The following is a 25,962-nucleotide window of genomic DNA, read 5'->3' on the forward strand; positions in this document are numbered from 1 at the left end:
CCAAAGCTACTCAAACAGTCATTAACAAAACTAATCATTCCTTAAATGGTGACTTCAATTTTCAATTTAGGCTTGATTTCTGATGGGATAAGAAACTCCCACCACATCTGTTCATGCAGCCCGCGCTGTCTTCAACGCTGCAAAGGAATCTGTCAGGGGAGAGAGGGCACAGGAACAGAGCCCGGGAGCACTCCCACCACTAATTTATCACCGGTTTCTGGCACGGGCTGTTTGCAGCAAAGGGGATGCTCCTAAATCAAACAGCCACAGTCAGCACAGCTCTCATCTTTCCAAAAAAGTAGCAAAACGAGAATGACCCAGTTCCAACCAACTTCACTTCTGCTACCAGCATTTCCAAGAGGAATTGTGAGATCCAGGGGAACTCGCATGTGTGAGTATCTGATCAGCACAAGCAGCATGAGGTCGAATTTTTTTCAGGCTTCAAAAAGAAGACTGCAGTAATTTATATGCAATTCACGCTCAGAAGACCAACCACCTTCAGAACCGTGGCACAGACTATATTCTGCTTTTTAGATAAAAAATGCAGCATCTCCAGAGGCCCTATTCACCTACAGAACTCTCGCTACTCTGGGAGTACATTTCACTGAAATGCTTTTTAAATTACTTCCTCTAACCCACCTGCATTTTATCCTTTTTTAAAATGAAATCAGGTTCTCATCTGATCAAAGTTCCTTGATTCAGTGTATCAGGAGTTATTAAAGCCTAAGGAGGCTACTCAGCAGTTATTAACACTAACCAAGCATAATTAACATGGGTATTAATCCACACCTTCATAATGGCATGAGTCATCCCAGTGCTGAGTAATCCTTTTTTATTTATATATAGTATTAGCCAGAATCAGGGGGGGTAGTTTTACAATTGAGGTTCTCTTTGCAGGTAGGAAACTTGCTTTTTCTAATACTGCACTTGAGTGGTATGGAACCATCCACATCTAATAAAAGCCACATATGGCTATTTTCAGGCAAAACCAGTACAAATTAAAGAACTGGATTACAAATGGATTTCCATTATTCCATGCGAAAAACGGCTGAGCTGGTAAACTCAAAATTTACTCTAAATTTTAAGAGTAATGTTTTTTTCCATCAGGAAACAAGTTAAATCCTTTAAAAGCACCGGTACAAGGTTCATCTCTTTCCACACCAGAACATCTCTTTGTTCCTTGCTGAAGAACCTTTACAGCACTTCAGTTATAAAGAGAGCTCAAAAAAAAAAAAAAACAACCAAAAAACCCTTGAGGTTTACAGAAGACATGAAGCAGGAGGCAAGGCAGTCCAGCTCAGTTAACACAGTGACATTTTGTCCCACAAATCATATACGTGCTAGGAAACTTGCGTCACATCTCCATCCAGGCCGCTGGCAGACACACCAGTGTTTGAAACGAGTAAAGGGGGGGCAGGGGACAGGAAAGTTAAAAAGAGAAACCATATGTTTGCAATATACACATCTCAGTGTACACTCCATCACATGCCAAAATGCCAACACAATCTTTCAGTGAGCAGGCAACATCCAGAAACTCAGTTTGCAGAGGGACTAGGAAAAGATACAGAAGAAATTAAATACTTTTTCCAGATTTCTCCCCAAGTTCTGTCAGTTAACATGAGACAACACATCTCTGTGCTCCTCCCAGCAGTCTGAGGCTGTGGGATGTGCGTCTCCAGAGCAAGTTCTCCCAAGAGTAGAAGTGTATTTACATTCTCTTTCGTTCCCATCCCACCCCACTCCCCAGCTACAAAGAGGCATTTGCTCCTATCCTTGATTACTCAGGTCCAAATACTTTCTTTGTACCACCACAAAGCACCCCTTTGCAGGCTCTCAAAAGAAAATGAAGTATTTCCCACACAGATAAATTCATTTGTTTCCCCAGGAAACGGGTGGCATGTTCTCCCACTTCCTCCCCACACCTGTATCTCCTGCTCCTCAGGGAGGCTGAACATCCTCCTCCCCAGGGCACATTTTTCAGAAGAGATTTAAAGGGTTGGTCTGTAGGATTACATCTTCTCAGTCTTTACAGGGAGCTGGTCTCCTTCCTAAAGCACTGCTGCTTCCTCTGAGCAGAGGGAGAAGACAAAGCCTGATCCCACAGAGAAACAGGGATTTCCAGAAAGATTTTCCCTACTCCACAACTTCAGTTCCTTCCTACTTTTAAACAATGTGAAGAATTTAATCTCTTGAAACAGCATTTTCACTAACTCTTCCACCCTCAACAGAAAACAAGCCTCCCCACGAGGCAGAGATGGAAAGCCTGGCAGTGACAGTGCTACGTCATCCAGAAACTTCAAATAAAAGCACTCTACAAAGATTACTCAAAGAATTAACCTCTTTCCTAAAACCCTATGGCCGGGAGCCTGCCCTGCCACTCTCCTAATTCATTCCGAGCCTCCGGAGGGTGAGACGGGAGGCACTGACCTTAGAGTCACCTGTGGCACCACCTATGATGTGTCACACACTCGCCCTAGAGCAATATATCCCTCAAACACACCCCAACAAAATGGTCGAGACAACTAATAAATCAGTACAGCGGGAGGCTTTCAGTAACTAGCCAGTTTAATGCCAAGATAGAGCGAAGAAGGAAAAAAAAATAAAAAAATCATTTAATGGAGAGACCAAGGGCTGTGGCCTCGAGCTGAGGACAATGAATGAAAACGCAAGGCAGCAGCAAAATCCCAGGGTAAAAGGCTCGTTCGGCGGCTCTAGCAAACCCTCCGTGCAATGACCAAAGCAGCGCGGGGCTCCGAAACTGCTGAGAGGTGGGGTCTCCCCAAAATGAACGCGGTGCCCTAGAAGGAGAGAGCCCACGCAAGCTCTGGAGTTCACTCCCGCTGACCACCTCACGCCCTGCACATCCCAAACCACACCGTGGTGGGAAGAAAAGCCTCGGCAAGGCTTTTCCCGTCCCAACACAAGGAGACACAGACGCTGCCCAAGGAGCGAGCAGAGGCCAGGGATAAGCCCCCTGCCAGGGGGGTATCCCCGCGACCACCACAATCCTCTCCTGGGATGGGGCAGACCCACATCCCCTTCCCTGGGCCCCACACACAGATGAGGAGGGGCAGCAGCCTCAGCAGAGGGGTCCCACAGACCCTCACGCCCCTCAGAGCCCCTCGCAAGGCGGGGGGACAAATCCTCTCACATCCTTCCGACATACGTGGCTGGAGGAGAGGGAGGTGGTCACACAGTCCCAGTCCGTGTCGGGGGGTGTGCGACGGGACCCCCCTCCAGCTGAGAGGCACCCCAAACCCTCACAGCCCTCAGAGTGTGGGGGGGAGACCTCCCATAACTGAAGGGTCCCCCAGACCTTCAGACCTCATTGTGGGGGAACGAACCCTCTCACACCCTCACATGGCTGAGGGAGGGGGAAGCCACACAGTCCTACTCCTTTGCGCGGCGTGTGACAGGATCCCCCTTAGCTGAGGGGGGTCGAACCCCCCCCTTCCCTCAGCGGACTCACATCCCCACATCCGAGGGACGCCCTGTACCCCCCTCCCTCAACCCCGATGACCGCTCACCGATGACCTCCTGCAGCTCGTAGTCATCCTTGTTGATGGACCAGGGCAGCGCGCTGGGCTCCTCGGCCATGGCCGCGCCGCGCCCGCCGCCCTCCGCGCCGCGAGGGGGAGCGTCCCCGAGGGGCGAGGGAGCGGAGAGGAGGCGCTGCGGTGTCCCGGCTGTCCCCGAACCCCGGCCGAGCCCGAGCCCCCTCCTCCTCCGCCTCCTCCTCTCCCGCCGCTACCGCCGGCCCAACTCCGGCCGCCGCCACCTCCTGCACCTGCCCATGCCCGGAGCGCTAACGTCACCGGCGTGCGCCCCGCCCGCCACGGCAGGGCGCCTCCCGCCGCCATCTTGAGCGCGGCGTGGCGACTCTCCGCCCGGCGCCAGAAAGCGACTACGCCACGCTTTGCTCGGTTATCACCACCGGCCTCTGGGGACGGGCCGGTAAGGGAGGATTTCAAAGCGAAGGACGGAGGAGGAGCCCCTAAGGAAAGGGCGGGGATGCCACACACAAGATGGCGGCTGCAAACATTGTCCCCGCCCTCAGGCATAGGCGGGAGCGGGAGCAGATTTAAGAGCAGCGAGTGCAACGATTGGCTGCCAGCTGCCGGATCCGCTGCTTCTATTGGTCGAGCGGCTGTCAATCATGTGCTGGCGTTTCCCGGGTCCCTGTGCCCGCGGGGCCCGGCCTGATCCTGCCGTGAGGGGACGCAGAGGCTGCGGGCGGGAGCAGGGCCTGGCCCAGGCGCTCCAGGGATGCACATTCCGTGCTTAAAAATAGTTTGTGGGTGTGAGGCATCAGGAGGCCTGGTATTCTTGCAGCCCCTGAGGATGGGCTATTCTCCGCTCCACGCTGCAGTTCCAGCGTTCGTGGGTATGTCCAACAGCCTCATGGAGATGTCCTGCACGCTCATCCTATGGTTTAAGGCCTCGCACCCGGAGCTTTTTTTATCTGGATGCATTCAGGAGTACATCTGGTGGTCATTGAGGAAAACAAATTGAAATTTAAAAGCGTAAGGAATGCAAGAGTGAGTGGCACCATGCACTCACAAAGGCTGATGTCTCTCTCTAATATATATAAATTTACATTTTTTGTAGTTTGAGGATTACTGTTTTTCTCCAACATGAAAATAGATAAAACACTGACTGTTAAAATGCAAGACTGTAACCATTAGGAGAACCGACTGGAATCTCAGTATCAGGTTTCATCCTTCTTTGCTGGTCACTGTTCTCGTGGCTTGATGTCAGGCCCTTCTGTGGGTCAAAGAACATCAGTTATATGTATTTTTAGTTTATTAGGACAAATTCCTGGGATGCCTCTGGTGAACCAGGCTTTGTAGAGGGCCACTGGCAAAGGCACGGTCTGACCACAGTGCTTTCACTCATGCCCTAATGCAGGACACCAGCTCCTTCCTTCTACTCTTTTTTGTGTTCTACAGAAAGTGCCACAGCCCCATCTCGCTCACTGCTGTGCAGGCACTCCACAACTCTGTCATAAGGCAGAACCTCCAACTGAAAAGCTGTTTGTTTTCCTGCTTGTCTGTGTTAAACATTCCCCTGCTGAGCCATTTTTAATATTTGCTAAATATGCCTTAATTACTGCTCGGAACCTTCTCTGTGATCTTTTAACCATGTTATAAAATGAGTTTATATAGCAATTAAAAACAGGTTTTACCCCAGAGCAGGCACCCGGGTAGCCAGTGTCGTATTTCTGATAGCTAACAGCATGTTAAAAATGGATCTGAGCCAGGCACCACCAACAAAAAGAGACTTATACATGCAATTTTACCACATGCTTTTAAATTCAGAACTATCTTTTGGATTCTCTTATTCTGGGTTGAAAATCTTCTCCCTGAAGGCAATGCTAAAACTCTTACTGCTTTAGACCACTGGGGTAGGATTAGGTCCACAATGTGCCTTGTTCTTTAGGAATAACCACAGGCTTTGATCAAAATTAAAATTTAAAATGTTCACTGGCAAGACCACTAGTGGCCACGTGAGCACAGAGAGATGAGTGCTACATTTTAGTTTTCCAGCTCTGCCATGAAAAATGCATTTCCATATTTTTTAACCCAGATCTCTCATTCACTCATGGACTCCAAGTCTCATAAATTTTGCATTATTTTTTTAAATGAACTCAGCATTTTGAGTCTCTCAAAAGTCAGGGTTTGCTGTTGCACTCATTCATTTAGTGGGTTGTTCCAACCTGAGTCTGCTGAGGGATGAAAACATGAGGCTGGATTCCACAAAGCTCTTACTCCTTAGCGAGCTTCAGACCTCCAAGCAGCACCTTCTCCTCTTTCATCACTTCTGCTCTTCCTCTGTTTCCTGATTTGCTGTATTTTGCCTGCCTCATGTAGGCTGTGAGCTCCTCAGGACAGAGGCAATGCCTCTATTTAGGAAAAAACTGAGAAGTGGTGCTGCTGAATCAAGTGTTCTTTTGTAATAACAAGAAATTTTAGTGGAAATCTGCAGTGGAAAAGCAGCTTCCTGGTTTATCCACCTCCACTCTGGACTGGGCTTTAGGGGAGACTGAGAAGTGGAAAAACTTCAGATGTCTTTCAGGTGGGAAGGCTGCAGCCTGAGAAAAAAAAAATAAAAATCCCTGAGGAAAAAAATAAATTCCAGAGCTGGGTTTCCTGAATATTTTGATTTCTAGTAAAACACCACGGATCAGGGCAGGCAGGGCTCTCGTCCTCCACTGATTCTGAAGCAAAGTGGAGGCTTTCTCCTGGTTCCTGCATTTCACTGATATCCTGGGGCTGGTGTTCCACTGCCAAAGCCTTGGCACACCAGGCACACAAAGCATGCTCTCACACAAAATGCTCCCCTTCTTGTAAGGCACATGGTTTCCTGCCTTTCTGGGCCAATTACTTATTGTTCCAGTGAAACTTACTGGCACTGTCCAGCTCTTAGCTTGGTTTTTCCATCCATGTAATATTGTAAAAATAATGTTTAATTCCCAGGTTGGTTTTTGATGCTCAGCACACAGGCATTGCAACCTTTAGCACCTGGGAAGGGTCCTTGATGGGTTTTGTCAGCAGATCAAGGGAGGTGATTCTGCCCCTCTACTCCAGTCTGGTGAGATCCCACCTCCAGAGCTGCATCTAGCTCTAGGGTCCCAGCACAGGAAGGATGTGGAGCTGTTGGAGTGAATCCAGAGGAGGCCACAAAGATGCTGGAACATCTCTGCTGTAACAAAATTGGAACAAACCTTTTAGCAGAGCCTGTTGCAAAAGGACAAGGGGAATGACTTTAAACTGAAGGACTGTCAGTTTAGATGAGATATCAGAAAGAAGTTTTTTATCTTAAGGGTGGTGAGGCACTGGCACAGATTGCCCAGAGGGGTGGTAATGCCCCATTCCTGCAAACATTCAAGGCCAGGTTGGATGGGGCTCTGACCAGCCTGTTCTAGTGGAAGATGTCCCTGTTCATTGCAGGGAGGTTGGGCTGGGTGACCTTTAAAGGTCCCTTCCAACTCAAACTATTTTATGATTCTATGATCATCATCACAACTGTGAACATAAATGAACTTAATTCATGCTTGGGTTGCAGAAAACTAATTTAAACTCCATTTTGTATACTGAAGCTCTGCAGATTTCATCTTTCTAGTCATGTAGCCTCTCAGATATTTAATTTTCTTCATGTTAGACTTTAAGTCAAAGTTCTCTTTCAACACAGCCATGCAGACATTTGCTGTCACAGTTCAGCGGTGTTCGGGGCCGTGGCATTTGTTGACATGTTTATGGTTTAAGGCTCTTTAAGGCACCATAAACCTCTGTGTGTAAGTGCAGTGGCTCCCAGGGCTGGTGCAAACAATGGCAGTTAATGTGCCTGTGGAGCTGCCTGGTACAGGCCTGGGCTGAGGGAAGCCCAACAATGCCTGTTTTATTGCCTTTGGAGCTGGGCAAGCCCGTGTCCTCGAGCAGAATGCCTGACCTTGTTCCACTGCAGAATTTGCCTGCTGTTCTCTCTTCATGGAAACACTTCCAGGTTTATTGACGGGACCTTACTCTATCAAACTGTAGCTGATTACTTAACTAAGTACAAGGCAGTTTCCTCTCCAGCAAAGACAGGCACTGCACTTGATCTCCAGGGGTTTCTTCTGGCAGCTTTGCTTTGGAGAAATGAGGTGAGGACCCTGCAGTAAAGGAAAGAGCAGTGATTTCAAACCCTCCAACTGGTGCAAGCTTTTAATAATAGTTGTTTTCAAACCACAAGCTAAATTCCAGTCTAAACCACACCAGCAGGTTTTCCTAAGTGATCCCGTGTGCTACCCTGTATCTCCACCCCATCACTGAGCCATTTTAAATTCAGCTCTGAGGTCACTTTGAAGTCAAGTAGCTGAAGGCCCAGTTTTTACAGGTGAATTCTGGTTCTCACAGGGTGTTTACTGAAACCAGCTTTTGCTCTGCAAACACACTTCTCATCCCAGCACCCTGCCCCTCAACAGAAACTCTGTGCTGCTCTCTTACTTCCTTCACTGAAAATATATCCCAGATTTTAAGATCGAGGGAACAAGCAAAGAGTTTATGACCAAGACAAGTATTTTTCTTCTTACTCTTCTAAGTTTATGAGTTTTTTAGTATATAAATTGAAAGCTGTTTAACCCTCTCTGTAACAAATTAAAGCTTTGCTTCCTTCTTCCAATCTAATACAAAATCAATGCCAGGCTTGAGAAATAATTATAATAGGATCTCAATTAACACATACCTGAGCCATCATTTAATAATCAGCCCTTGCTCTGCTCTGGTTTACAATAATGCTTTCTTCATACCTCTTTGTCTTACAGAAGCCAATGAAAAACACTTCACATGCCTGTACCTCTTTTCAGCCTGGTAATTCCACAGCTTCTGAGGACAGAAAGGTTTTCCCACCAGCCTCTTCTGTGGTGGGTAAATCTCCATTATAAAGCGTTTTCTAAGCAGCTGACTGGGACAGGGATGAGAATGTGTTTCAGAGCTTGTCCCCTGGTTCTTCAAAGTGCAAAATAAGCCTGGTAGATGCCATGTCAGGACTGAGCAGAGAAAGCAGTTTTTGGAGGTGACACTGCTGCTCCCAGGTGGTACAGCATGGACACTCTCTCACCTGGGAGTGCTTGGACCCAATTTACAGCTGGCAAACTTTGAAGAAATCAAATAAAACTTCTTTTGTAATTTTGCAGTGAAGTAAGAGGAGTTCTCTGAAAGGGCAATGAGAAAAGAAACCCTAGGAATAGAAAGATAGGGTTGAATAAGATTTCATTCACTTCTTGCCATCTGGGAATAAAATTTGTGAGGGAATACTGTTCTTATCTTTATAAATAGCCAATATCTTCTCAAACCCAGCAAACCAGAAGGCAGACAAGGTTTATAGCTCACATTAGCAGATTCTAGTGACACAAGTTTACAATAGTGGTCTAATAGTTCAGTGTAACACTGACTCAGGGCTTATTACTGTGGCGATAGGAATGTAAAGAGATCTCATTTAAAAAAATATATTTGGATAGTTCACATCCTTTCCTCCCTACTCATGAATTCCTGTGCCATTGACTGCTAGCTGCTAAAAATAGGATCCTTTCTGTGTATCTAAAGGAAAACCTAGAATCAGAGAGAGTGGGAGGGGACAAAGATCCTTCCATATAGGGCCTTCAGGAAATATTTGTAATGAAAGCCCTCTGAGAGGCAGGAATGTTTTTAAAAGATGGAAACAATCTAAGAAGGTATTTTGGAAAGAAGAAGGAGAGGAATTAATTAATCACAGCAGTTCCCAGCTTTGGTATTTTGCACCATAGTGGCGGGAGGTACAGGACCAAGCTGCAGCTTTGTCTTGGAGAAGCTGTTCCACTTTAGCAGCAGGAAGCTCCAGGGAACTGCCCAGGAACAGCCCTGTGGCCAGAGAGGAGCCACAAGAGGAGTCATTTGAAGTTGTACAACTCCCATAAAGAGCAGCAGGAAAGAGGATCTGAGAAGACATGAGTAAGCTATCTGCAAACGAAATGGATTATCACCATCACCCCTTCAAAAAAGAAAAAAACCCACATGGCACCTCAGAAACAAACCACTGACGTGTGAAATCATGCAGCAGGGAAAGCTGTCACAGAGAATCAGAAATTGATTTAATAGACACAAATTGACTGCTGCATGATTTGTGCAGATTGCTGCTGGCTGAGAGGGAGAGAGATCCACAGCTCTGGAGAGCTGAGCACAGGCACCACCTGGCAAAAGGTGTGGAAAGCAAAAATTTCATCGTTGGTAATTCTGTGTGTACTGAATGCTTCCTCTTCAGTAGGGAAAAATTAAAATCGATGGCAGGATGCAAGGTAACAAAAGGAAATGACTGATCAATATGCATGTCTTGGAAGCTGAAGACAAGCCTGTCTGGCAAGAGCAGCATGCTGATGAGGCGAGATTCTGAGAGGGAACCTGAAAAGCTTCCACTCCTGATGCTCACAAACACAACACAGCTGAGCAGATGCCAGGTGCAGTGCTAGGAAAAGTGAAGGCACCAAGGAGTCTAGAGAATAACTGTTAGGAAAAGCAGGGAATATTAATTTTAAGACTAAATAGATTTAAAGTAAAAAAATGTGATGCTTTTCTTTGCCTTTCTGAAGATCTCAAAAGCCCTTTACTGATACTGAAAAATTATGGTCTTTACATACCTGTGCAAGGTTTTAGAGATACTGAGACAGTGATATTTCAAGGCCAGTGTCCAATTTATTCCTTGGCTCAAAGCACTTGAAATCTCATTTCCCTGTATATTTCATTGTGGGGGGGAGGGGTTGGGGGTCTCTTTGTCAAGTGCTACCAAAAATCAAACACTCAATCTTCCATGATTCCACAGTTTTAAATCTGTCACACAGATTTTTGAATACTTTTGAAAATGTCGCTGTAAAGCTGACAGCAGGGTCTGCCATGACCCCAGCAGGACAGGAAAGAGCACATGGAACTTCAGGTTTACTTTCCCAGTTTTTCCTGTCCTGAGCTGTATTTGTTTCTGAGGCAACAGCCTCAGAAATGGCACATGAGCAGTTAAACACCTCAGGTCTTGCAGCTCATACATCTCATTCTGCTGACACAGACAGAAGGCAGACACAGCTGAAGATCAGAGCCAGAAAAATATTGCAAAAACTTTGTGAAAGTTCACTTCATGGTAACCCCACATTTGACTGAACATATTCCCTGTGAGTTCCTGACTGGCATCCTAAACAGTGGATAAAGACCTATTTTATCACCTCATGACTTTGACTTCATTAAGAAACCACAGAAGTCTGATAGCACTGAGCTGCCATGTTCTCACTGGGCTTGGAGCAAGGGTTCTCCTCATGGTCTTGCATCACGTCACTGCTTCCTCTGCAGAGCCCTCCTGCTGTCTTGGCACAGGTGAATAAGCAGCCACTCCCCTCAGGAGCCAGCAGGACCCAGTGCATCTTTTCCTGCAGGCTGGCACCCAGCCAGACACGCTGCTTTGCTCTTTCCCTGCGAGAATGCACAGAAGGACTGAGCTGTGCAAAATCTGTCTGGTCTGGGGAGAGTTTGGATGCTTGACTGTTGAGGAAACGCTGGCATGTTCCTCCCAGTGCCTCTGTGCTCTCAGCCATCTGCCACCTGCCTCCTCACTAGGGGTTCTCTGTGTTTGCTGGGAAGGGGAGGCTCAGAAGCACAGAATGAAACAGCTGTGCTGTCCTTGGGCTCAGCCGGACACACTGCACATTGTCCCACCTTCCAAGGCAGTGGGGAAGCGTGTGGAAACAGGAGGAAGAAAAAATTCCAAGCAACCTTATACAGAGAGCCATAGTTAAGTGTTTCATGGACAACAGAGATATGTTCATTCCGTCCTTCCTGTCCAGCCCCATCCAAATCCTAAGCAAGACTAAGAACTGGGGAAATGAGAATCAAAATCTTTCTGCTGGCTGCCAGGCAGGAGAAACTCCATGTGCAGCTGATACAACCTTCATGCTCTGAACTGCAGGGATGTGTCCCCTGCCTTTGTGGGAATGATCTATCCAGCTGAGATAAAAGGATCAGGCTGTCTGGTGGGCAAGGACAGCCCCAACCTCTGCCATGGCATGAGCAACTTTATCAGTGGGAATAGGAGGAGAAGGCTCTGCTAAGCTGGGTTCTGCCCTACAACAGCAAATGCATTGTTTGTAAATCAGACTTTGGAACTGCTTAAGACTTAAACACAGCTTCAATTAATTAAACTTTCGCAGTGCAACACAACCCCAGAGTGAATACAACACTATTCAGTCCCTGACTGCAGATTTTGTTGCAAAATAAACAAGTTTTTCCAGGGATGGGCTTGATAATGCTGATCAAGAGGTTGGGTTGGGTTCAAAGTCATCTCAAAGTCCTCGTGGGGATATGAAAATGGTTGTAACACCTAGAGAAAATTACCTTTAGCGAATATTTGTACACAGCATATGTTGTAAAGCCCCAAATGGCCTGACAGAGGTGCTCTGTAATAAGTTCTCTGAGCATGTTTCCCAGCAGTATGAACCTTAGGGGGTTTGATTTTATTGCTTTATTAAAAACTGTTTCCAGGATGCTCAAGCAACGTTTTTCTAGCTATTTTTTATGCATGATTACACTTTCTTCCCTATGCTAATTTTATTCCTGTAAATGTGCCCTCTGGACCAAACAGTGCTTCCCTCATGGTAACACAACTCTTGTCACATTGGTGAAAATGAAGAATGGAATTTGATCCATTGAGGTCAATACTTGACCTCTCACCCTCTCTTTCTGAAGCTGAGAACATTCTGCAGCAGTTTTACCAGGTAAATACTGTCCCCCAGTAAATGAAGAAATGGCACCAACATTCTTGCACCAAAGTAAAACAGAAGACTGGGAATATTTCTTTAGCACAACAGGAATGACTGCTGGAAAAGAGCCACAGCTGCTGGACCCCTCAACCCCACCTGAATCAGAGCTCAGGCTCAAATACAGGCAAGAATCATTTACTGCTCCAAACCACAGAGCAGGGGAGCGTGTAAAGCTGCACTGGGAGTGATGGGATGCCAGCACTTCCAGGGAATGGGACCCTCCTGGCAGGCTGCTCTTGCAGTTTCCATCTAGAATATTCTATCCAGGGATGGTTTCCATACTGCTGTCCATATGTTCATAGTAGCCATAGCAGAGACACAACTTCATATGCTCTATAGGGAACGTGGCCCTGCAAGTGGCTTAGGGTATGACCCCTCCCATGGGGAAAAGCAGCTCAGCCTTGACCTCCAGGAATTCCTTCCAACCAACACTTCCGTGATTCAGTGATCCTTCGTCTTTTCCTGTGGCGGGGCCTTGGCCTGACAGCTGCTGGGTTTCTAAGTTATTTCCCTGCCTTGGACTGACTGCGAGCCAAAGGAAATAAAGCTGGCAGAATCCCCCGGATCGCTGCACTGTCCTAATCCCTGCTGGGGCCTCCAGAGAGGGTGTGGAACAGGAGCAGCATCCCAGCAGAGCCCTGGCTCCATCCCCTCCAGCCTGATGGGCACCAGGGCTGAAGAAATCCAGGATGGCAACACAGATCACAAAACAAAAAACAAGACCTGGAAAGGAAACACATGTCTGAAGTACAATTCCTTGATACATTTTCCTCCTGGTATGACACAACTCTATTTCTTTCTCTCCCAGGCACAACCAGCCACCCCTCTGATGAAGTTACTTAGACAAAACATGAAAAGCAAATAACTATCCCATATCATTCCTCACTTAAACTCCATTCTGAGACACAGTTTTGTTCTTCGATGCCCACAAAGCAGATTCAGCCTGCTGGGTTTTCATTATTTATTTTAAAATGTTTTCACAAGTAGCAAAAGTTTGGATTTTTGAGTAGAAAAACAGGAACATTGTCTATTCTCAGAATGCCTATAAAGACAGATGCTTTCCCCCTTTGTATCAGGACACAAAATTATTATAAATATATATGTATGTATATAAAAATAAATGTTTTGGGACTAACAGATTCAACAAAAAGAATTTCAGAGAGGGACAGAGACAAAATAGAAAAAAAACCCTGTGACATCACAATTTTATAAATCCCTTTTTTAAAGGTGTTCAAAAATTTTGACCTTCCACTGAGCATGAAAGAGGGGAGGAAACCCCAAATGCTACTGAAACGGGCAAATGGTTCACAACCACATTTTGTATAATTCACAATGTCACACTTGAAGTTATTGTGACAAGGCTGATATAAAAGTGTAAAAGTGCATAAACTCTGGGGTTTACATAGAAGAGGATACATATTTAAAGCATATTTTATGTTTTAGGGCATTTACCTCACTTTACCCCAAAATAATTATTTTAGCCTATAAGGGAAATAGTAATTGTATTAAAGCAACAGCCCCATAACAGTAAGACCTTCCCAGCATCCAAGCCAAGCAGAGAGAAAGGGCCAGGGCACCACAAGCAGGGTGGTAACAAGATCCCAACCACTAACTGGAATATGGCTTTTATCTATTGGAACTCAAAAAATTTAGAAATTCAGCTCCTCTGTTTGCTTTCCCTTCCAGAACCAGCACTTTCCCTGTTGGGAAATCACCAAATCATCTATTACAAACATCATCATTTTTCCTGCTGTTATTTTCCCCTCATATGGAACATGCCAAGTCCCAAAACGTCAGGACTCAGAACACATTGCAAGAGGTTCAAGCTGCCAAAATTCTTGCTGGTTTTGGTATACCTTGCTCAGAAGAGGGAGGAAGGGGAAGAGGAGGAGAACCCACTTGTGTTTTTTCCATGCCAGGCAGCGGTCAGTGCCCTGCTGGCCCATCCCGGCCGTGTCTCCCCATCCCACCCGATTCCCTCGCAGGGTGCCAGCGTGGGCCATGGCCTCCCTCTAGCGTCCACAGCACGGGCTCCTCTGCCTCAGCTCCCCCGAACGAGCCAGCAGAGCCCTTCCAGCTCCCCAGGCAGGAGGAATCCGGTTCGGTCCTGCGAGTAATGACCCATAATTATGTTTACAGACTCTCCAGAGTATGAGAATTCATTGTGCCCCCGGAGTGCCTGGGGATCAAGCAGCCTCCTGAAGATCTCCTATAATTAACATTTAACGATTATGCAGAAAGCCCGAGGCAAGCAGCTGTCTCCATTCTGCAGGAGAGGCCCCAGGGCAATAGGACACAAAGACAAACTATTCAGAAACCCCTCATCAACTTAACTTTCCTCCTCCCTTGCCCACAGACTTCTCACTTGTTCTAGCAGCACAGGAAGGTGCAAATGTCACCTTGGCACGATGGCAGCAGTTTCTTTTGTAGAAGAAACACCCAGCTTCCAGGTCTATCCAAAAATGGCTCCTGCTGCCAACATGATGTGCATGAATGAGCTTCACCACGTTCAGGTCAAGGGCTGCTTCTGTCAGCCCGGAGGAACCAGCAGCAGCACCTGCACAGGATTTGGCAGCATCCCTCCCTGGTAAGGGATCATTCACTGACAGGGAGTGTGAAGGAGGGGGCAGGAGCACATTTCTGTCTCAGCCCTGGTAATGCTTTAAAACAAAGCTAAAATTGAAAAAATAAAATCACATCCAGATGCAACCTTAAAAATGTAAACTAGTAAAACATTAAGCTGTAAAATCAACATGAGTCAGTGGCTGAAGTAATGAACAAAGGGGCAGAGTTCAAGCAGATACATAAGCAAGATTCCTCTCTTCCCCAATTTAAAAAGTCAATATTTACTGTAAATCTGTTTAATACACCAATGGATTGCTTTAAACACTCCTTTGGGTAGAACTCCTGATCTCCACCCTGGAGCATTGATGAGATCCACTAGTCACAGGCAGGATTCAAAGCCAAGTCTAACAAGCAGAGCAATCTTGACATTGCTCCGAGCTTTAGTCACAGAAATACGGTCATTATTGTGGCAGTTAATTAAATTAGGCTCTTTCCTATTAATATTACATTCACCTCCATATTTTAAACAGCCCAAATGTCAATTTAATACATTCCTTATTCAGTGTTAAGCCCTGTGCCTTTGAGGCATCCCAAAAGCTGCTGTGTTTTGGAAGGCTTTTAAAGGTGAAAGACTTTGAGACCTGGACCCACTTAGATGCAGACCTTGGTCAAGTCAATGAGCAACAGCAGCCCCTGCTTTGTGTAGTAAGGACTGTCACTAAATGATGTATTTTAAGACTGAATTTCTCCTGAAGGAGAAGTAGAAATTTAGTAATATCTGGGAATATTAAATGCTAGTATAAGGTCACTGAATCAAATGGGACCTGAATAGAGACAGACCTATCCAATATGGTAGAATTCTCACAAGCCTTGATGTTACTGTAGCTTTTAAAACATTGACAAAACCTGCAGTTTGAGGCTCTGAGGTCTCGCTAATTCTTACAACAGTCTTCTTGTATCAAACACTCTTTAAATGTATATTTTCAGTATTTTTAGCACACGTGCTTACTCCACAAATGCTGGATGCTGCTGCTCACTAACTTAACCTGGAACACCCACAGAGTTGCTTTATTTCCCCTCAGAGTTGTGAAGAAGTGCTGGAGAGAGTTCTTTGTTCCCAGTCACAGGCTCCAAGCAAGGATCCAGGTTCTGAAGTGGTGGAAGACCCTGTGTCAAGGACCCCTGGTCCGAAGGCACAGCCAGGACAGGTTACAAGAGCACCCAGCTCAGAGGACTTTGCATCAGGGCAGCATGAGGGATTTTGCCAGTCTTGTCCAGAACCATTTTTTGGTGCAAGGATTGGTGTAGTCACAAATCGTAATGAACCGTAAGATACTTGGAAACTCGTTCTTCATGGATTTGTACTTGACTGGAATCAGCCGTTTGTGACGAGCACCTGAAAGAGAGGTCACACAGGCACTGGGTTACCCAGAGCCACAGGCAGAGCCCACATCCATTCCCTACCCACCACAGCATGCACATCATAAGATCCAGGCCTGCTCCTGACTGGGCATCATCTGATTATATTGCAACCAGCTCTCACTCTGGAGAGCAAATCTCTGAATCCTGATTTGCTCAGGCTGCAGATATTCCCCAATGAATTCCCCTGCTAACATGGGCTGCTGGTTTTGAGACACCATGAGATGAGAAAACCCTCCCTGTGACTGCTGCTGCTTGAAGGAGCAGCTCTTCTACAGAGGAGTTTCTTCCCTTGTAGCTCTCCACAGGGACACCTGCCACCACCTGCACTGTGCCCAGCACAAGTGATGACACTGAGACTGGGATGAGGCAAATAACCAAGATTTCCTAACTGCAGCAGATGCTGGAGTAATCCATGGAGCTCCCAGGGCTTGCCACCAAACCCTTCTGTGTGTTACTAACACCCCACACAAACAGGGAACGCTGTGACTTCTCTAAGCCTGTACTTCCACCCGTGTTCTCACTGGCAGAGCTCAGGTCATTCCATACAGATAGAACTTCTTTTCCTGTTCTAACAGAAAGTGTGATGCCCACAAAAAAAAAACAACTATGAAGAACTAAAAGGACTTTTCTACAAATCTTGACAACTGGGGACTGATACAAAGTCCTGGGAGTGTTCAATGGATTAACTGATATCATATGAAATTAATGTGTCAAGGAAGATGAAGTGAATTCATGTCTCTGCCACCAGTTTCCAGCCTAACCTCTGTAATATCCTTTATAATATCATGTCAGATGCCTCATCTAGAAAAGAGACTTTATATCCAGATATTCTTCCCAATTCTACATATCGTCCATACTATTAGGCTGGGCTGCACTTACTCCCCAGCAACACAGACAACTGTAGAACAACTAGAGGCTAGAGAAGAGCAATCACAACAGACCTGGCAGAAGTAAATTGGTGGCTTTTCAATTCAGAACAAAATATGTCAAAAATTTCCCAACCTAAGCTGAACATTCATTTCATATTTTGTTTACCTATCCATAATGCTCAAGGATTCCTGCAAGAATCATAAAATGGAATGGGTTGGATTGGAAGAGGCCTTGAGGAATATCCAGTTCCAACCCTCCTGCTATGGGCAGGAACACCTAGATCAGGCTGCTCAGAGCCCCACCCAGGCTGGTCTTGAAATCTGCATGTTCATTACCTGTCACCTAATTCCCAGCTTTACTCACATCCTGGATTTATTATACTACTTGTCTCTTAAGCAGCAAATTTTCCTGTATGGATGTGGGAATCCTTCACAAGTCTGACATGCAGCTCTGACATTTCTGGAGCAGGCAGCATTATCCCACTGACAGCTGGAGCAGTGCAGCACAGGCAGCTTCTCCCTCACGGCCACGTGAGGAAGGTCAGGAGCAGGGCAAGGGACCGAGCCCAAGCCTGCACAACCAAATTATGAACCATTATGAACTGTTAGTTCCAATGGTACAGTGCCCACTGACCTCAGCTGAAGGTTTAGATGTCACTCTAACAAAAATGATAATGTGCAATTGTAAATGGGATATTTGTGTGATGTTACCTGGGGAAAGACTAAGAGCAAATTTAGTCTGGAAATCACATTCGTCGCTTTCCAGGTAGTCATCTGAAACGACAACCACCATCCTCCGACACCTGGAGAGTAACCAGGGGAGAAAACAAATAAAATGTCAAATGAGATGGTTTTCATTTCCACAAAGAGAAGTATTTACTGCTCTGAATTGCTCCAGTGGAGAAGGATCTGGCTGTGTTCCAGCAGGAATTAACAGACAGACACATAGTGATGTTACAGCGAAAAACCTGATTACAGATACACACTCATATACCAAAAAAATGAGGAAACAGTGAAGTCCAGACTGTCAGTGCAACCTTCATGTGATCCTGTGTCTATATATGACACACAAGGCAAAGAAAAGTGATTGAACATAAGTAGCATCACCACAGTGGCACCTCCCTCATGAACACAATGAAGCGACACACTGGGGAATGTGGCTGAGTCGTCATTTTTGAGCCAAGAGCATAAATCCAACCCCATTAAGACATTCTTGTGGAATTTTGCTGTTTGACTGGCACCACGCTGCAGACATCACTGCAAAATGAATGTAGTGTTCCACTACACTCACAGCTGGCCCCAACAGCCACGGTTCACTTACCTCCTCTCTATAAGTTCTCCACTGATGGACCACACACAGGTTCCTGGCAAGACATCCCGATCAAATACACAGAGCTTCAGTTTGAACTCTGTTTGCTCCAGCTCCCTGATCATCTCCTGGACAAACTGGAGGTCTTTCTGACAGTAGCAGATGAAGGCATCAAATATCTCTGTTCCACTCCCTGAAACCATTAAAAATGTAGCTGTCATCTTCTACTATAAATGAAGTTCACTCCTATAGTGAATTTTCAAGAGCTCCCACAGACTTTAAGTCAGAATCAGGAGTCTGACAGAAAAGCTCTGGCCAAACTTGCAAAGGGAATTTAGCATTTTATTAGATGAGCTGCCCTTCAGCCCAGACTCCTGTCCTTAACAGGGCTGGCAGGAGGTAACACATATCAGTGCCCTGGCTGCTTTCACTGGCCAGGCTGTTCACACACACACACACACATTGCCTGGCAGGGGTTAGGGAAAGGAGCTGAGGTGCAGACAGGCAAAACCTGTGGAGGCAATAACATCCAGCCACAGGGAGTCTGAGTAGAGCTGGAGGGAGCAAAGCACCCTAGGGGATACAACTCAGAGCCCTGACACTCTGGATTTCACTCAGAGTTTCACATCTCTAATATCCTTGTGGCTCTGGGTCCTTTTTCCCCAGTTCAAGTCACAGAGATTCAGACCTCCTAATCAAAACAACATTCACCAATGTCCTGCCATCTGCTGTTGATGGAGATATGGGGTGAGCCTTGAAATTTGGAACCTGTCGTTTTTATGGCTAAGATGTCAAATCTGGGTACCTGAAGTCATATCCTAATAGGCCTGTTTTCCAATTACATTAATGGCTGGCAGCTCTTGTTTATTTAGAAGTCATCCAAATATTAACATGCTGCATTTTAAGGGCAATGTTTCTCATAATTAAGTGCCTTAACACTGCTGGATAGTTTCCAACTGTGTTATTTTTTTTTTCCATATCAATGTCACTACAGATATATTCAATTTGTTATGCCAGTTAAAGCCTACCACAGTGAAAAAATAGGTCAGGCTCTAAAAGCTGCTGAGGAAAGTATCAACCCAGCAGGCAGATTCAGCCCAAGAAGCATCCAGTGAAGCAGAAGGGGAATGTCTGCCAGGTCAGTCAAACCGAGGGTACTGCTGCAGGGGCATGGCGCTAACTTGGGGGTCACGTCAGGTAAAGCTGCCATGTACAAACACCAGAATATTGGTCTGTGGACATTTGGGGATGGTTAGTGGTGGCCACGTGCAGCAAAGGTGGCCACCTGAAGTCAGACTGGCCAGCACACAGATGTGCACACACCTGGCTGCACATGCAGGGCTGCACACACAGCGCCCATTTCCTCTCTCCACCCACTCACACCCAGTCCTACTTCAAGCCCACTTCCTTTTCATTCAAGGTGGTTCCACCTCCCAAACACAGGGCAGGGAAAGCACCTCTGACACCTTTCCCCTTGGGCTCCAACCCCTTGAGCTTTCAGCTGCTGCTCTGGGCCAGGCTGGGCTAAGGGATGCATTTCCATGAAGTCTCCTCCCATGTGTGTCCAGTGGCTCTGTGCCAGCCTGGTCGTGGGTGAAGTGTTCCTCAGGGTTGCTTTCCCTCTCTGCTCTAAGAAACAGGAAAAATGAAGAAAGCATTCTGGTCTGGGGTATGAAAAGTTGTGGGAATTATGAAAGCAACCAGGTTTTTTGCACTTCCCATAGGGAAGGTGATTCCAACACAAGGCAGCAATGGAAGCACAGGCTCTTACCGTATGGATCATCCCTGATGGTGATGCCCATCAGTTCTGATGTCTTTGGCACACTGCTGATCACTTGGAGAGGCTGGTTGGCCTCTTCCTGCTTCCTCTGCAAGTATTTCTTACAGTCCTCCTCTGCAAAAACACACAACCAGGCAAGATGTGATGTGAGTTTATACTGCTGGAGTTCATTGAAAAGGGAATAGCTATTTCATGAGGAATGCTAGAGGGAAACCCCCTGTCTGGTTTTTTCAGTATGAAGAATTTCTCTCACCTCTTTCTGAACGTTTTGATGCTGCCTCCACCACCTCCTCTAGCAATTAATTCCTGAAAATCACACTTGATATTTTTAAGAAGTACTTTCTTTTACTTGTTTTATTCTTCCTTCTCCCCTTAACTCTACTACATCCCAGAACACCTTTAATACCAGGAGTAAGGTACAGAGCACATCCCAACTCTGCTATCTGCTCTCATTGTTTTGCATTTTGGAGTATTTGAAATCATAAAACAGTTGGGGAGGTTTTCATGGTGTCAGTCTTTCTGCCCATGTAAAAAGCCAGAAGCCAAGACAAAATGGCCTCAAGTTGCACCAGGGGAGGTTTAGATTGTATTTTAGGGAACAATTCTTCACTGGAAGGCTGGTCAGGCATTGGAAAAGGCTGCCCAAGGCAACAGTGGAGACAGCGTCCCTGAAGAGATGCAAAAGATGTGCAGATGTGGCACTTGGGGACGTGGTTTAGAGGTGGCCTTGGCAGTGCGGGGTTAATGATCCTGTAGGTCTTTTCCAGCCTTAACAATGCTCTGCAGACACACAAGAGCTGATTCACACCCCCAGCCTTTGCCAGCTAGGACAACTGCAGGTGACAATGACTATCCACACTCACCACATACAGCAGAACCATGTAAAATTTCAAGGGGCCCCTGAAGCAGCTTTTATGTTGTGCAACAGCAACAGGGATCCTCTTATCTCCAGCAGAGTAGACATGAACCCCACCCACCCTGAGATAACTGAAGATCTATTATAAACAGATTCAGTTTAAAAATAAATTATAAATCTAAAAGTGAAGCCTTTGGAGAAGCAACAACAAACTCTGCAGCCTCTGCTACTCTGCAATTACAGAAGACTTGAAAGGAGATTTGAAAACAGGAATTAAGAAAAAGATGAAACTCCCTAGAGATTTTGCCTTTACTTAAGATTAAAAAAAACCAAAAAACAAACCAGTAAGTGTTAATCAGTACTGATCAGCTGGCACAGCTGACTGGTGCAACAGCAGAGTAAAGGATCCCTTGGAAGTGCAGGATGCTGGTGGGAGCCCAGTGAGTCCTCCTGCATCACAAGGACAGGTCTGCAGGAACCCCAGCTTGAGGCCCCATCCCCTGCTTCAATCTCAGCTTTGCATCTTGTTACTGGATTATCTCCAATCTAATAAGGCTCAGATCTGATCAAAGCTTTTCCTGAGGCTGAGGCATTCCCAATCTGCCTTTCTCCTCCCCTCAGCCTCCCCAGTCCTGCAGAGGGAAGAATCAGACACATTCTTTACCAGCCAGAAAGTTCAGATTTCACATCTTTCCTCACTAAAGCCCTAACTCAGGTCCCACCTCTCTGCCAGCTGCCTGTTGCGTGAGGTGTGTCAGCTCAGTCAGTATCTTTGAAATCATGGTTAAAGTCACTTTGAAGTTCCCAACAGGTTCAGCAGTCTCAGAGGAAGGACTGGCACACAGCCACCACCTTAAATGTGCTTTGATTGCCTTGGGAGCCAGGTTCACAATCTGAAATACTGCTGAGTAAGCAAGAAGAGGCAATTATTTAACAGCATTGCATAATGCTCAATACAGAAATGTTCATTTTCAGTGTATTTGCTCCAAGTCTTCTCTCATTGCCTCTGATTTGGGATGGATAAGTCCCCAACTGGAAACAGCACCTGATTGTTCAGGTTAATGAGAGTGAAGAAGGATCTGGAATGACTTTGGGACCATAAAAGGATGCTAAACAACGTAACCAAATAGCAAGAAATTCCTCCAAGCTGTCCTCCTCCACCAAGTGCCTAACTAGGCTTTACATTCCTCTGGCAGTCAAACAAATTCCTGAGGAAATTGAAAAAAAAGAATAGAAAGATAAAATCTAAAACACAAAATCAGCAGCATGATGAGAGCACAGAGAAAACAGACCCAGTAACTTTCCAGGCAGGAAAGTAGCATTTTTGTAACAGGTCAGGGAAGAAATGAAAATCATTGAGTTTCAGCAGGGAAGAGCACAAATGTATCAAAGCAAAAATCTTCACGTCCCTGAAGATGATTCTACAGGTAAATAAACTGCTGAGGAATATCACAGTTAGGGTCGAGGTGCTGGGACATTAATACTGATGTTTTCTGATTTTGAGCTGGATCCTACTGAAGAAGTTCCAGTGGTACACAAAGATGCCCCTGGCAACAGGAGATACCACACACAAGAGTACATTAGACTTTCTCCTCCCTTTTCCTTTTCCCCTTTCCTTTCCTTTCCTTTCCTTTCCTTTCCTTTCCTTTCCTTTCCTTTCCTTTCCTTTCCTTTCCTTTCCTTTCCTTTCCTTTCCTTTCCTTTCCTTTCCTTTCCTTTCCTTTCCTTTCCTTTCCTTTCCTTTCCTTTCCTTTCCTTTCCTTTCCTTTCCTTTCCTTTCCTTTCCTTTCCTTTCCATCTCTGACATTGCAAGAGCTCTCAGCACGAGCAGCAGGTCACAGGCCCTCAGTGCAGTCCTCAGCCAAAAATCATAAAAGAGGAACAGTCACACTGGTCAGGCATATATATATATATGTATATGTGTGTGTGTATATATATATATATATATATGTGTGTGTGTGTGTGTGTGTCTGTGCATTTCTGTAAAATCTATTTTTTTAGGTGTAATCTACAATCTATTTTTATAATTTATCTTTTGGACTAGTCACAGTTAAGGAATTTCCTGGGTCACAGACAGTATTTCTGTTGAACAGCCCTTAGTGGGTCCCTCTTCCAAGAATTTACCTGTCTCCTCTTATCAGCATGACCTAACTCTGGGTAAAACTTTTTTTTTCCAGGCTCTTGCCACTCCTGCTGGAGTCTATTCCAGCTCTGACAAAGCCCATCCACCACACTCCCTTCCAGTGGGACACATCCTGAGCCAGAACCAGCCTGGGTGATCCCAATATTTTTGTCAAGCCCCAGATCTTTTGCACAGCTGGAATCTCCCCCAGATTTGTTAGGGACCTCTAATAAGCAGATCACAAAGACATCCCACATTTAAGTGAAAGAAACATCAGACAAACTGATGCTTTTGTGTCTCCCAAAACCTGTCATTCAGACTGTGATCTTAAGCAGAAAGAACCAGAGGACCAAAGGGAAGTCCTCCATTGCTTCTTGATCAGGCTTTCTACAGAGATGGATTTCTACATCTTCCTTTATCCCCATGAGTAACAGGAAGTGAGATTTATTACTTCCTCGTTGCTAACTCAGTAAGCTCCATTATACAACCAAGGCCTTCAGGGAATCCTCTGTCTTTGGAAATCCTTCAGCAAAAATTTTCCCTTCTGATGACAGCTAGGTTCCCTCAGAATTTCTCTGATCACAAAGAATACAAAGAGTCCAAAAAGAAAAATTTACCAGAACAGCACAGGAACACAGAACAGGACCTTCCTTTGATTGACCTATCTCAATTTTTTTCAGTTTGCATGGAATTTTTTTCCCCTGACATTATCCAGTTCCACACATTCCTCATCTCCCCCAACAAACATCTTCCTATCACACTGTATCCATGCATCATAATTTTCACACTGTCCAGTGTCAGTGCAATCTGTCTCCTGGCTAACCTGGCTAAGAGCATCTTCTGACACACAGAAACTTTTTAATTGAAGGTTTGGGGTAAGACAGGGCTCCAGGTTACTTTGCAGGCCTCACGGTTAGCAGAAACACAGCACATGTCTCTCCTGGAAGCCAGGTGGGACTTCTGTGAATCACAGAATGGTTTGGGTTGGAAGGGACCTTACAGGTCATCTCAGCCCATCCCCTGCCATGGCCAGGGACACCTTCCACAGGCTGCTCCAAGCCCCGTCCACCCTGGCCTTGGACACTGCCAGGGATCCAGGGGCAGCCACAGCTTCTCTGGGAACCTGTGCCAGGGCCTGCCCACCCTCACAGGGAAGATTTTCTTCCCAGTATCTATCTAATATCTAATCTAAATCTCTCTTCTTTTAGTTTAAAACCATTCTCCCTTATCCTATCACTATCTGCCCATGCAATAAGTCACTCTCTCTCTTTTTAGAAGCCCCCTTTAGGCACTGGAAGGGGCTCTAAGGTCTCCCCGGAGCCTTTTCTTCTTCAGACTGAACACTCCCAGCTCTCTCAGCCTGTCTCCATAGCACAGGTGCTCCAGCCTTCGGAGCATCTTTGTGGTCCTCCCGACAACACCGAGGATGTCACTCCATAATCTGGAAAGGGCTTCTCGAGCGGGGTTTTTTCTTAACCTCACCTCGGCGGACAGAGCAGCAAAGTCCAATATGAGCAGAAAGAGCGACACGGACAGCATCCTCTCCCTCCCCAGGCACCGAGGAAGCAGCACCGAGGGCAAGCTCCGGGATTCCCGGGGCTATCATCCCAGCTCTCCCCGTTCCCAGCTCACCCACGCTGCCGGCCAGCTCCGTCAGGACATCGTCGCGACCCAAGCGGCGCAGCACATCGAGGAGCTGCCCCACAGTGGCCCCGCCGGGGCAGCGCCCGGGCCATTCCTCCAGCAGCGAGCCCGTGGGGTCGGGCAGCCCCTCCAGCCGCCGGATCTCCAGGAAGCTGCATCCCAGCGCCTCCGCCAGCGCCGTCCAGTCCGCGGCCGCGGCCGCCCGCGGGTTGAGGAAGAGGCCGAGGCGGCGGCGGACGCCGTAGTTGAGCGCTACCATGGGCACGGCGTGCAGGTCCAGCGGCGGGCCGGGGCTGCGGCCGGGGCTGGCGCTGGCAGCGGGGCCCGCCGGGGCCGTGGCCATGGCCGAGCCGCGCTCACAGCTTCCCCTTCCCGGCACTTTCGCTTCGCCGCTCGCTCCGCCTCTCCGCCGCCCCCGCCGCTCGCTCAGCCCGGGCTGGGCCCGGCAGGACAGACGGAACCCGCAGCTCCGCGCCTCGAGTGCCGCTCCCGTCCTGGGCCCGAGGCAGGAAGGGCACTGAGCGGCTGCAGCGGGCTCAGAGAAGGGAATGGAGCTGCGGAATGAAGTACACGTCCTACGAGGAGGGAGCTGGGTGTTTCATCTGGAGAAAAGAAGACCCAGGGGGTACTTTATCTCAAAAACTCCCTCCTGACAGGAGGTTGTAAACAGGTGCACGTCAGCCTCTTCTCCCAGGCAATAAATGAGAGTCTTAAACTGTGCTGGTAAGTTTAGGTTTGACATCAGGAAGAATTTTTTCACAGAAAGGATGATTACATTGGAATGGCCTTCCCGAGAGAGGTGGTGGAATCACCATCCCTGGAGCTGTTCAAGGAAAGCCTGGATGTGGGTCCATGGTGATGTTGGGTCAGAGGCTGGACTCAACGATCTCAGAGGACTTCAGCCTAATTGATTCTGGGATTCTCCTGCTGGGCTTTGTCCCAGTGTAGTGCCCTGCCCTGTGAAGTGTCATGGACAGGGATCTGTGCTGTGTGTCAGGAGACACTTATGCCAGAGAGAACAGTGCTGTCACTAAAGCTGTTTCACTCTATTCCCCCCAAACCACCCCCTGATGGCTACATTCCTA

The 25,962-nt window shown here is 46.7% G+C and overlaps 2 protein-coding genes across 3 annotated transcripts in view; both read right to left on the reverse strand.

Moving 5' to 3' along the window:
• OXSR1 (oxidative stress responsive kinase 1) overlaps window positions 1-3,794 on the reverse strand; it is an 87,641-nt gene extending 83,847 nt beyond the window's left edge. The window contains exon 1 of the mRNA XM_023921902.2: window positions 3,528-3,794. Within this exon, the coding sequence (XP_023777670.2) occupies window positions 3,528-3,597 (70 nt within the window). The 5' untranslated portion in view covers window positions 3,598-3,794. The remainder of the gene's footprint in view (window positions 1-3,527) is intronic.
• Window positions 3,795-13,257: 9,463 nt separating this feature from the next.
• MYD88 (MYD88 innate immune signal transduction adaptor) lies at window positions 13,258-25,387 on the reverse strand. 2 transcript variants are annotated; one of them, XM_023921903.2, is made up of 5 exons: window positions 24,866-25,387; window positions 20,247-20,369; window positions 18,488-18,668; window positions 17,878-17,969; window positions 13,258-16,271 (listed from the first exon to the last, which is right to left on the reverse strand). In XM_023921903.2, the coding sequence occupies exons 1-5, from the start codon at window positions 25,218-25,220 to the stop codon at window positions 16,117-16,119; spliced, it is 906 nt and encodes a 301-aa protein (XP_023777671.2). In that variant the 5' UTR covers window positions 25,221-25,387; the 3' UTR covers window positions 13,258-16,116. The 2 variants fall into 2 exon arrangements, with proteins under 2 accessions (XP_023777671.2, XP_086722600.1); XM_086866474.1 differs by lacking the exon at window positions 17,878-17,969 and having other exon boundaries at window positions 24,866-25,367.
• Window positions 25,388-25,962: the final 575 nt, after the last annotated feature.

Source organism: Cyanistes caeruleus, chromosome 1 (genome assembly GCF_971803275.1).
Source record: "Cyanistes caeruleus chromosome 1, bCyaCae1.hap1.1, whole genome shotgun sequence".
Taxonomy (NCBI): Eukaryota; Metazoa; Chordata; class Aves; order Passeriformes; family Paridae; genus Cyanistes; species Cyanistes caeruleus.

Excerpts from the sequence above, each read along its gene's own strand:
- MYD88 (XM_023921903.2), bottom strand. The coding sequence starts at position 25,220 with ATGGCCACGGCCCCGGCGGGCCCCGCTGCCAGCGCCAGCCCCGGCCGC. Across the intron at positions 18,669-20,246 it reads CATCAGGGATGATCCATACG|GGAGTGGAACAGAGATATTT; the intron begins GTAAGAGCCTGT and ends TAATGGTTTCAG. Across the intron at positions 17,970-18,487 it reads GGAGAACTTATAGAGAGGAG|GTGTCGGAGGATGGTGGTTG; the intron begins GTAAGTGAACCG and ends GTTACTCTCCAG.